The sequence below is a fragment of the Neopelma chrysocephalum genome, unplaced genomic scaffold, assembly GCF_003984885.1.
Source record: "Neopelma chrysocephalum unplaced genomic scaffold, ASM398488v2 Primary Assembly neopelma1_23, whole genome shotgun sequence".
In the NCBI taxonomy this organism is placed as follows: Eukaryota; Metazoa; Chordata; class Aves; order Passeriformes; family Pipridae; genus Neopelma; species Neopelma chrysocephalum.
The window spans coordinates 16009435-16021650 of NW_020897691.1; the positions used below are offsets into that span (position 1 = coordinate 16009435).

A 12216-nucleotide genomic window follows, 5' to 3' on the forward strand; every position below is an offset into this window, starting at 1 on the left:
GACCTAATCTGTTTGTGCTAGGTACTGTAGTTACAAGTTCTTGTTAAATTGAAAGGTATGAGTTGTAAAAAGATGCCTTCTTTAGGGTCACACAATGAAATTTTCACTGTAACTAGCAAGAATGATTCCTAGATGCTGTGTTTCCTTCTACTGAAACTGTGTATCACTCTCGAAAGTGTGAATGTGACTTTACAGTGAGAGACAGTTAACATTTTTTAATCTTAAAATCCTCCCAGTGTTCTTGGTAATGCAACAAGTGTTGTGTGCTATGGTGGGGATGCCTAGCCAAGACATCACATGTCCTCATGCTGCGGCGGGCTTTGAAAGGTTTTGAACTTCAGCAGCAACTTGAGCTGGTTTAGATGAAGTTGAAAACAGTATTATGTTATATGCTGAAGTGATGGGACGTTTGCTCAGAGCAGTAGATTAGAACAGGAAGAAGTAGAAACCAGACCTGATGTCCAAGCACTGTTACAGTGATATAGCATAGCATGGAAAGATGCTAGTAATGTGCCAGCAGCAAGGCCTGATCCTGTGTGGTGCTGAGTGGAAAGAAGAGTCCATGTAGATTTTCATTCCAGCACTAAAGTTTGAGTGTAAAAATACTAAAACATTCACACAAGCATCATATTGAACAGTAACCATTTACACTTCTTCACTAAATGACAATATGGGCAGAGAAGAAAAGGATGTAAAAGCTTTGATTGTTTGTCATCTAGGGTGTTACTCCTTGTTGTCTGTAGTATTACTCCTTCGTATGCATTCATACCTACAAGTCTTCACTAAATTTTCATTTGCTCTGATTTAGAAAAGATTAGACCTGTACCTTTTTTTTATTAATAGGAGAGTAGCAAGCCTTCAAAATTCACAAGAAGGTGGTAAACAATTCTTTTTAAAGGCCCATAAATGGAGCATTGGATCCATATGCTTTATTTGTGTTGCAGTACATCAGCAGGATGTGATGGCTTGTTCCTTTTGTTAGGTGTCTCTGCAGTACTGTATACAGATTAAATAGCTACTGCATTGCAGAGTTATTAATACTCTACATTGCACTTACAGGGAAGATGTCAGTGTGTCCTTTAGCCTGAATGTACCTTGTGGTTGAGTCACAGGGTTTGGGTTTTTTTTTTAATTTTGCTGAGGATAACTTATTTCTTCAGTAAATCCTTAGCCAGTTGGGAACTACAGAATAATGTAATTCTTCACTTCTATAAACTTATTGTTCAAGTTTAGAAAAATCAAAGCCTTGTTCCAAAATAAAAAAAGGTCACCCTTCTCAAATCTTAATCCTGATACACTAAAAGTGGGGTCTTATGCCACTGCATATAATTGGAGGGAGCAGGAGATGGGGCAGAGAAAGACATACAACTCCTAAAATATAATGCAGATAAACAGAATATATGAAATGTTATAAAATCAGAAGAGAGGCCAGCCCATTATTTTTCTGGCACATCAGTGTACTGTTTCATTTGTTTCATTAGTAAAACCAGAAGGCTTTTCAGTTTCTAGTCTTCTGCACTGATAGCTCTCAGTGCTATGTATGTTTAAAGTGATGGAGGGTGAGGGGTTGTTCTTGGGGAAGTCTCACTGTATGGGGGTAACTTCTGCTGACTTATACATGGGGATGGAAGGGAGAACTAAGGTCAGATGTGAGTGTGCAGAGATGAAAAAGCAAGGCAGAGAGAAATAAGGACCTTCTCTTCCCTCTACCCACAGTAATGCTCATAAGAGCTAACTCTACCAGTTCAGACCAGTGGCTGAAGTTCACACTGCATTGCTGCATGCAGCCCCTGCTTTTACCTAGCCTGCTGAAACAGATGTGAAACACTGTCACTGAGCCTTCAGAGTTCAGGAGGTTTGTCATCGCTAAATGATGAAGCTGTGGGTATTATTTGTATGTCATAAGACATACAAACAAGAAAAACTCTGTAGGCAAGGTGGGCACAAGGTGTGAGGAAGCAGAGGTCTAGAGGAGTGAATCATTAGCTTCTAACAGAAACATGTGTGAACATGGAGCATAGCAAATGTGTGGTAAATTTGCTACATTCAATTGATTTGAGTACCTGGGTACTGCACTGTGAGTACTGAGAACTTTGGGGCTAGCGTTGGCCATCCTGCGCCTGTGAGTGTGTCCGAGACTTACAGATGTGTGGTAGCTTTGTCTAAAGTATTTTGCACAGATCTTGCAAAAAGATCTTTTAATGTAAATATGTAAGTATTAAAATATCCTCAAAAACTACAGGAGAATATAGGCAAGAGAGAGCATGTCTCAATAATCTGAAATGTGTCAGCATGGCAACAGGCTGTAAACACCTGATCTTTTAGCCTGGGTAAAAGGGACTTTCACCCCAAGAGCCCTGACGTTCAGATCAAAGTGTTTCACAGCTTTGCAAATGGTCTCAAGGCTGTCTTCACTTCCTTTTCTACCTCCAGTTTCCTGCTGAAAGGCATTGTTCAAGGACTGTGCTCTTTAGGAAAACTCTGAATGAAGCTGAGGCCATGTTATGTACAAGGATAGAGGTAGTGAATTTCAAGTGTGATTTTAAAGATAGAGTGCCTCTTTGTGGGCTAGGTTTGAGCACGCAGCTGTGAGAACACACATGGAAAGTAGTGCCAGCATCTGGGAACTCTTCTGATTTCTTTTGCCTCCCAGCTCCAAGATAGAAATGCCACCACTCTCTCCACAGGCCCAAGGAGATGTCAGCTTTCTCACCGGTTAGCACCAGTCTATATCCTTTTTTCTCCTTTTCTCTGTTTTTCACCTTTTCTCCTGTTTCTCCTCTCACTGTGTCCTCTCTCCTCATTTTTTTTTCCTTTTACTTTGCTTCATTGTGATTTAGCACAGAACACTTGATGGTTTGGTTTCACATTTTCTTCTGAAAGTCTTTTCTCTTGCTCTTAAAAAAAACCACTGAAGCATCGCAAGCACTCTGCAAAAGCCTGTTCCTGTTTATGTTAGGGCAGAGTAGGATCCAGAATGATTCTAGTGCTGAGGATCATCCTATTACACTGCAAGTTCATGAGACTTTTTAACATAAACACAGAAGTTTCACAATACCAGCGAGTGATTTATTTGCTTTACATATGTATTGATATTGTCTGCAAATCAAGGAGCAAAGTGTAATAAATGCTGTGGAAGTGGGGGCTCTATTTGATGTTTTCACAGTGTTGTGCCTGGAAAAATGGAAGTTAATGGGTGTTGCTCAGTGAAGTGTGCATTTTAAAGTTACCCACAGTGATGCCCATTGTCCTGTCCCTGAATTGCATGATGTCATGTTTCATTTAAAGCTCTTAGTGATGCCGAAGACTGTCGGTGCACTGGGGAAAAGGCAGTGAGAAAGTTGTGAATCAGGTTTCTGTAAAGCCTTTGTGTTTAGGGTTTTGATAGATAAAAGCTGACTCATGCAATATTTCTGGCGAAGGAGCTGTACAGACTAGTAAGAGCTTCTCATTTTACCTGAGTGCCCAATGAGCTAATTCGGGAACAGCTGAAGTCAGAGCTCGCGCCTCTCCTCTGCCGCACAGGTAGGTCATGGGTTCTTTCAGAGGATTGGAAAAATAGAGGGGACTTTTTCATCCTGGGTGCAAGGAGCCAGAGACATTCCTCAGTGGTGAGATACTGTCGCAGAGGATTTTCCCTTGCAGTAATGTTCTCGGATATTAGCATGCTTGGTTGTGACAGAAGCTATTCTGCTTTAAGTATTGCAGGGAGCGGGGGTGGGGGGACAGTAATTTGACAGACAGAAGCACATTAGTTGGTGACTTTTTTCCCTTGTTGTGAGATTTCTAATAAATGGGATCTCTGTTCCTCAAAGTTCAGTTAAAACACTTGGCAGAGTATAGTTTGTGACAGTTCAGACTAGAGATGTAATCCTGCAAATATTGTAGCTCTCTAATGTGTTTTTGTTCACAGAGGGTGTTAGTTTTAGAACTGATATGCGTTCATATACAAAATTTAGTGATTAAAACCTGCTGACCTTCCCTTGGACAATATTCAGAGCAGAGGATATGAGGATATGTATTTAAAATAATCTGGGATTCCTGTAATTTAATTTAATCTTTCTCAGTCGGGAGTCTGTAGAACATTTATGTTTGTTTCTAAATTCCGGTGTTGCATTTTGAATTTGATACTGGATGTAGAAATTGTTCTGGACAAATTTGCTTAATTGTATCCACAATATGAATGCTTTGTCTGAAATATGAAAATATCTCAAGGGAAAAACAAGAAAGGTATTTCTTGTAGTCTCATCACTTTTTTTGTAGCTAAACTTCCAAAGGATGTGAATACTGTAATTTCTGGTAATGTTGTCTTTGTAGATAACACCTGATGTGCTCTTTTTCATGCCAGGAGAAAGACAACAACAGTGCTAATCATAAATATAAATTGACTTGTGAGGTTTTTGTTGTGCGGTGTGTGTGTCTTAAAACATCATGTGCAGTAAACAACTTGGAGTAATAAATACCTATATTTAGATAGGACTTGGGGATCTTAAAGTCAATTTTATATTTAAATACAAACAACTTTATCTCTCATTGTATGCTAATGTTCTAGCATAGCCAAAGCTGCAGAGATAATGGAAAACCATTTATCATTACTATGAATATAGTTACAGGAAGAGGTTAAAGAAAAGCAAGTAATAGAAGAAGGGTATGCATTTTTGGTGAGAGCTTGTTTATGACTGCACACTGAAAACATGAGATATGCCAAGATGGTTGCTTTGCATGCGCCTTCGGTGTTGTAACTAATGTTAGAGTTACCTGTTGGGGTGAAATGCACGTATTTCTTGGCCTTGCATGTCTGTAGAATTGGAACATGTCATTGTTTTTGCTGGGGAGTGCTCTGGGGTCGTGCCATGCCATTGTGCATGTGTGATGCAGGAGCAGGGAGGTTTGCAGGGGCTGGGAAGGGGGAGAGGCTAACTGAATTAATGCAAAGGCACAAACAAGAAATGACCTTGTTTGGGGAGTGTGTTTCCTTCTGAGTAGGGACAAGTAGTAATTATCCTCCTTTCAGTGCTGAACTAACAAGTAATTACTGTTATTCCTTAATTAAAGTATGCAAATTGAAGATTTCTTTTTTTTTCCTCCCCAGACTGAGTTAAATACCGTTATTCACAGCTGACAAAAGTTCTCAATATTATTTTGGTTCATCCTTGAAAAGGTTCAGTAACCAAAAGAAAGCCTAACAAAAAAAGCAGTGAACCGGGCCAGATGTGGGTCATGGTATACAAGACTTGCTCAGAGCGTGTGCCTCTGCAGGCTCTGGGGGTACCTATAATTACACACACTGTTTGCAGCACTGTTTTGATGAGTGCACCTACCCACTGGTGCTGCTGCTGAAACTGGGGGATTGGAGGGAGGGGGCTTTTAAATCAGTCCCACAGGATATGGGACAAATTACTTGCTTTTTATAGTACGTTTGTATGAAAGACAGAAATTTGTAAGAGATTAAAGGGTTTGCAAAGGCACTGGGTCAGTTATGATTCATAGAGAGCCATCCTGGGGGAGACAGTTTACTCTCCCCTCACTCTCATTAATTCACTTGCAAATTTTTCACCAGCCAGCTGGTACAGAACAGACCTTAGGTAGCTGGTGCAAGTGTAAAGTTACTTTGCAGTACAACTGCAGAGTAAAACTGTACTAGAGCTCTGAAAAGTCAAATGTAGACCCTGAGAGAAAAGAGGATGGGCATGTGTCTGTGGCAGTGAACTCAATTCAGCTGCTGCCTTTTCTGATGCACTTATGACTGCAGAAATCATCTAAAAACTCTGTTCCCGATTTTAACAGTGGGGGGTAATCATAGAGGTTATTTTCCAACCTAAATGATTCTAAGATGATTGAGTCCCACCGTTAGCCCATCAATGACAAGTCCACCACTAAACGATGTCAACAAATGCCACATCTACATGCCTTTTAAATACCTCCAGGGATGGTGACTCCGCCGTTTCCCTGGGCAGCCTATTCCAGTGCTTGACAGCCCTTTTGGTAAAGAAATTTTTCCTAATATCCAATTTAAATCTTCCCTAGTGCAACTTGAGGCTGTTTCCTCTTCTCCTATCACTTCTTATTTGGGAGAAGAGACCGACCACCGCCTTGCTACAATCTCCTTTCAGGTAGTTGTAGAGAACGATAAGGTCTCCTCTGACACTCCTTTTCTAGACACCCCCAGCTCCCTCAGTTGCTCCTCACAAGACTTGTGCTCCAGATGCTTCACCAGCTCCATTGCCCGTCTCTGGACACACTCCAGCACCTCAATGTCTTTCTCGTAGTGAGGGACCCAAAACTGAACGCAGGGCCTCACCAGAGCCCAGTACAATGTTGCCTAGTCTCAGAGGGGTTTCTGAAGATGAATCTGTGAAGCCTTGGAACATTTACAGATCCTGTGTTAATGGGAAGGGCTATGGGTTTGTAAGAGCTACCTGTACCTGAGGCAGAAATTGAGAGGTTGGCAAAGCCAGGGTGTGTCCCCAAGTTCTGATTTTCACAGGCAGGGTGTTTGGTACAGGACCTGCCAGTTGGGGAAAGGGAGCTGCTTCCTGGTTCTGTGACATGCTGAAATCCCCGGTCCCCTGTGACCTGCCTTTTTGCCAGGTGCACCAGCTGCCTAGGTGCCTAGCTGCTGTTCTGCAGGAGCACTGGATTTTTGTGCCATCAGACTGGACCCCAAGAAACATGCTTTGCTGGTTGGAGGTATAATGGTCAAAATTTTAACAGAAGTTCTCTACAGAGAAGCTGAAGGACCAATTTACACCTGGCTGGGAAAGGAATAAGAATGAAGTAAAAAGTAACTTTTGAAGTTAATAGTCAGGATGAGGCTTTGAGGACAAAACAGACCAAGTAGCAAATACTTTGGTGTAATTTATATAGAAGCATACAGCAATATTAATTTGTATAAATAAATGGAGGAACTTGTGTCAACCATGGTGCATGCCTGGGTTGCAAGCCCATTTTAACTATTACAACTAATTCTTGGTTTTTTGATGAAGAATGACATTGTCATTAAACAAGAAAATAAGTGGGTTTGTTTGGTTTGCTTCTCTAAAACATGTTAAGATCTCCCAGTGCTTCTGGCTACAAGTATGTCTTCTGTAAAACTACTTTTAACCATTTTTTCTGATTCTAATGTCATCAACATGAATTGTGTTTTGGTTTTTTTTCATATTAATGAGCCTGACAGTGCTTGCGAAGCAAATGCTACATATCAATGCCTTCGGGTTATTATCTGAGAGGCAGACCACATATCAGTGAAACAGGACGAAAAGAGTGTGGGGTAGCAGAACTTCACAGCAATCCTTTATTTCCTCCCTAAATGTGGCTAATCAGGTGTTTCTTTGTCATGTAATTTTAGTAAAATATCTTGGGAGTAAGTTATCAGAAGGGTATCCCTGTTATCTTGTTTATCCTGTGCATTTTTCAAGGGGGGCATTTTTCATTCATCTGCACAGCAACATTGTGCTTTCTAACTTAAATGTGAAAAATAATCCAAAGCTGATAGCAAAAATACATTCTTTCTTATCAAATATGTATTCTTTCTTATCGCAAGTAATAGGAAGGCGAACATCACTGTCTGTACCCCTTTGGAAACATAGGAACTTCACTGCATTTTCAGTTTTAATTTTTTTCTGGGTTTATTGCTTTATATTTTATTTTGGAGTTAGTACTTGATGTGGTTTATTGAAAAAGGGTAAGAAAATATGCTTCTATGCTGCAAAACTAGAAGAACCTGGCACAAAGAAAGGCTATAGATTTTTAGACTACAAGGTAAAACCAGGGGTACAGAGGTACCAAATTAGTTTTTTAATCCAATGGCCAATTTCTAACCCATGTAATGAGCAAATTACTCTCAGTTTAATTCCATGCATCACCTTGAGGGCAGTACTACTCCTTAACAGAAAGCTAATACCATCATCACTGAAATGGCATTATTAATTACTCACATACAAATAAAATCTTATGCATTCAAGATAGGCCAAATAAATCAAAACATTCTTCTCTGGGATTTTATTTCTGTTTGCTTTGGATTGATTTTGAAAAAATGGGAGAGTTGCTTTCTGCTTTGAATGAAATTCTCCCCCTGCTCTGACAGTTGCATGAGCCATGTGTCCAGGAGGTTTCTGCTTGTAATTGTGTAGCAAGTCTGCCTCAGTTCAAGAAGGGCCACCTTAAAGGTTGGGCGGGTTTGATTTGCAGCTTTTTGGTTTCTTTACTGAAACTGTTGTCTAGAGCTGTAATTGCTGGTATGATTTTTGAAAAGTGAGGTTGTCACTGAACTAAAATAGGGACTAAGCTACCCACTCTGTGGGTAGCTTCACTATTGCTTTTCTTCCTAAATTGTCACAAGTTTCCCTTTTTCACAGAACAGACATTCTGAAATTCTGAAAGTTGAGGCAAGATTTTTTTTGGGTGGACACTTCTTATGGAAATTAAACCTTGAAGTATTGAATTTATCTGCAGCTGCTTTTGTAGATTCTCATGCTGCATGACACACAACTTGGCCAGAGACAAATCTGCATTGCATTGTGGACAGTGTCCTGCAGGGCATTTTGGCAATGAAAATAAAGCAGAATCGAAATGCCAACAGGAAGACGGATATCTTATTTTGTTGTTGCACTGATCTGAAAAACAGCTTTAGGTCAGTTCAGCAGGGGGCAATATTCTGGCTGGAGAAGAACAGTTTTAGAATGATTTATTTTCCCAGTAGAAAACTGAATTATTTGGCAATACTCTGTCCTGCAGGGACTCTTTCTTCAGAAACTACATTATTTTCACTGGGAAATCATTACACTTTTAGTGTTTTTGTACAAGCCACAGAGCTGGTAATTCGTAACTGCTTTTAGTTTTTGTTTTAGTTTTTGTTTTAGTGTTGGCCTTACAGGATTCAAAACAAAAGACACTTTCTGGTATCACTGTGTGTTTCTTGAGTTTTCCAAACCTCCCAAACCATGATCAGTGCTCAGCTGGAGATAGCAGAGGCTGCTCCCAACAGAGTTGAGTGGGTTTTTTTAACTTTAGGGAAAATCCGTGAGTCCCATTTTTCTCCTGTGCTGAGCCTGAGCAGTGCCTGTGCTAGCAACAAGCCTAGCGCGCTGGCACAAGAAGGATGTGCCAGAGACATACATGTGAACAGGAGGGATGTGATGCCTCTGTTGTAGCCCCCAGTGGGGGATCCCCACCACCTAAAAAGCATTAGAGTCACAGTGACCCCCAAATCATATTGTTTTGGTTGTCTTTTAGTTAAAATAGTAGTGTGGCAGTTTTTTATGCTTTAAATGATCCGCTGGCAACTTCTGTGTTATGTGGGGCAGCACCAGTAAACTCACTTCTGTTTGTTTGTTTAGATGACTTCCACTTGCCTCTTGATGTTGTACCAGCTGTGACAGAGGCGCTTGACTCCAAGACGAAAGGGGAAGATTTGCACAAGGAGAGCAGACCTTTCCGCTACTGTGAAAAAAACACCATGGACCTATCAGACAGTGACCGTCCTGTCAGCTTTAGTTCCACTTCCTCCTCTGCATCCTCCCGGGACAGTCACTGCTCCTTTGGAAGCAGAATGACCTTGGTTTCCAACAGCCACTTGGGTTTGTTCAACCAGGATAAAGAAACTGGTGCCATCAAGCTAGAACTGGTCCCCGCCAGGCGATTTTCCAGCAATAAGACATGTGAAAACACTGTTGAACAAGAGGATCCTGAGGAAAGCCTTGAAAAAAGGCCAAGCATGCCGAGGAAAGTAGAACCAAGAGGAGCGAGCAAAAACTGTGCAATGTCCCTCGTCACAGAGCCCACCAGTCCGAAGCTTCTCTATGTAGACAGAGTTGTCCAAGAGATTCTGGAGACAGAGAGGATGTATGTGCAGGATCTAAAAAGCATTGTCAAGGTAGGGGTCTTGGTTAGGATGGTGTTAACTGTTCCATAATGCCATTTTTATATTGTTTGATTTCACAGCAGGACAGATGGTCTTGACAATGGAACTGGCATTTGTTGGTCTTTATAAACCAGTGTAATATCATTGTTCTAGTGTGTTTCTAGTTTTTATTTGATTAGATAATTCTAAGCTGTTACTATACATTCATGAAAAAATAACAGAAAAAAATCCTACAGTTGGCAGCCCTAGTGAACAAAGAGTGATAAACTCTTTGCAGTAACAAAACTTTTTATACTTACAAAAAATATATATTCCTCTGTATCCTGGAATATATAGCAAGAAGCAAACAGACAGCTGTAAATGCCCCTTTAAAGGCTTTATCTAAAGGGTCTTACTTATTGATTATTCCATCCCTCTGCCTCCAAGTCCTAGTCCTGCAAGTTCTTTCCTGCCTTTCCCTCCCTCCATTTAATGCAGCTCACGGCTGCAGTCTGTTCTTCCCGTGTCCTTGGCCTGTAGTATTGAATATGGCATTTTTATTTGCTGGAAAATACTCTTGTTTGACTGTTATATGAAGGAATCGTTTTCTGTAGTACTAATTCTGAAGTAATGTTGCTAATAAGTGGGTGTAGCATTTATTAGCAACAGTGAAGTTTTTGTTCAATCCCCAACCTAACAGTACATTTTATTTCCCCTTTCTAGTACAGGAAAAAATATGGATGAGTCCTTCTGTGGATTGTTGTTTTCACTCCATATACTCATGGCTGTGCCATCTGAATCATGTTGGTTTATATTTTTGAAGATGACAAGTCCCTTGGCTGTTGTTTGTAGTCAACGTACTTAGCCCACAGAGAAGGGTTTCTTGGGAGATGCATGTTCAATGCACTGTTTGTAGAACTTAGAGCTCTAGGTAGGTGTATGTGGTCACCTGAAAAAGGAAATATCAGCCAGCTGGAGATACTCTCCCTACCCACAGCTCCAACCCACCTGATCTCCCAAGCAGTAGTGGGGAAAGCTTTGATAACACAAATGCACATCATGATTGAACGCCCCAGCCCCGTAAGTTCACATAAAGGTGGCTTTTTCTGCAAGACTGCATTGGTTTCCATAGCTAGTGCTGTTTTACTACATTCAACTGTTGCCCAAGTTTCATTTTGAAGTGCTTAAAGTTGTCAGATGCTGCAGAACCAAGTCAGCTTCTGTGTGTAGTCACCAGTCACTAGGCATGACTTCCATGTAAGGTTTTGGAAACCTTAGCCCTCACTTGTCCACCTATGCAGTAAACTGTACAACTTGAGAAACTGAAAACAATAATTAAAATCTTGAAGCAGATTTTCTGTTTACACGTAGGAAGACCAGTAAATGCTTTCTAGAGAATAGTTTAAGGATCACTACGGTAGATGTAGATTAAATAAGGCAAATGCACTTCTAATTAGGAAAGAATTGGAGGAATTATGAACCTGTGAAGTGCCCAAGCCTATTTCCTGCAGCAACTAATAATGAATCTTGAAAGCTTTGTGTGGCACTAGACAGCTTTGAGAGATGGAATAGTTGGCAGTGGGGCTTTTCCTAGGTAGGTGCTGAGGATCCAAGATGTTCAAAGGAGCTGCTTCCCAGATGATAAGGACAGCGGGGAACCAGCTGCCTCAACCTGTGCAGAATGTTCTTCTCTTGGTTTCGGGGGAGAGAGGTGTGACTGGACATTACAGAAGAGCCCATTTCATATGTTTCTCAGGATTCCTTTCTCCATAAGTTACCTTAGCAATGCTGCAGTAATTTACCTAAGCAAGGGTGGAGGTTGTGAGGAGGTCTACTCCATAGACATATGTAGAAGTGCTGTAGCCTTATAGGGCTTGATCATCTGCACCATCTGCCATTTAGTTTGACAGGCAGATACCTGGTGCTGAGCCAAACTAAGATGAAGGCATGCAGCTTCATTTTCGAGATAAACATGGATCAGATTTGGCAGCTGGTTAGGAAATGGGATGAGAATGGGAAAGGGGGAGCTGGAGAGAGGTCAAAGGGCAACTGCTGCCCTAGGAGTGTGTGGGAGCTGAAGAGATATATGAAGGTGGGAGCTGGTGGAAGAAAGCATAAGCAAATGAATCAGTGGTAAGTGGAGAGAGAGAGAAAATCATTAGAGGGAAAACAATATAAGGAAATTAGGGAAAACCCAGGAAGTGGAAAGTTAAAATGCGAGATTGGTTGGAACTGGAGCTCTCTAGCAAGTTTGCAGCTGACTGCAATAGAATATCACAGAATGAGTAATGTTGGAAGGGACCACAGGTGGAGGGAGTCATTTGGTTCAACCTCCCTGCTCAAGCAGGGTCATCCTAGAGCACAAGGCACAGAAT

The 12216-nt window shown here is 41.0% G+C and overlaps 1 protein-coding gene across 5 annotated transcripts in view; it reads left to right on the forward strand.

Annotated features, from left to right (window-relative positions):
* Positions 1-12216, forward strand: part of PLEKHG1 (pleckstrin homology and RhoGEF domain containing G1) — a 128850-nt gene that overhangs the window by 71417 nt on the left and 45217 nt on the right. For 4 of the 5 annotated variants that reach the window (XM_027688187.1, XM_027688195.1, XM_027688162.1 and 1 more), the window contains one exon: positions 9339-9874. In XM_027688187.1, coding sequence (XP_027543988.1) covers positions 9339-9874 — 536 coding nt within the window. Of the gene's footprint in view, positions 1-3427; positions 3526-9338; positions 9875-12216 lie in introns of those variants that run through there. The other variant, XM_027688177.1, reaches the window with a different exon arrangement.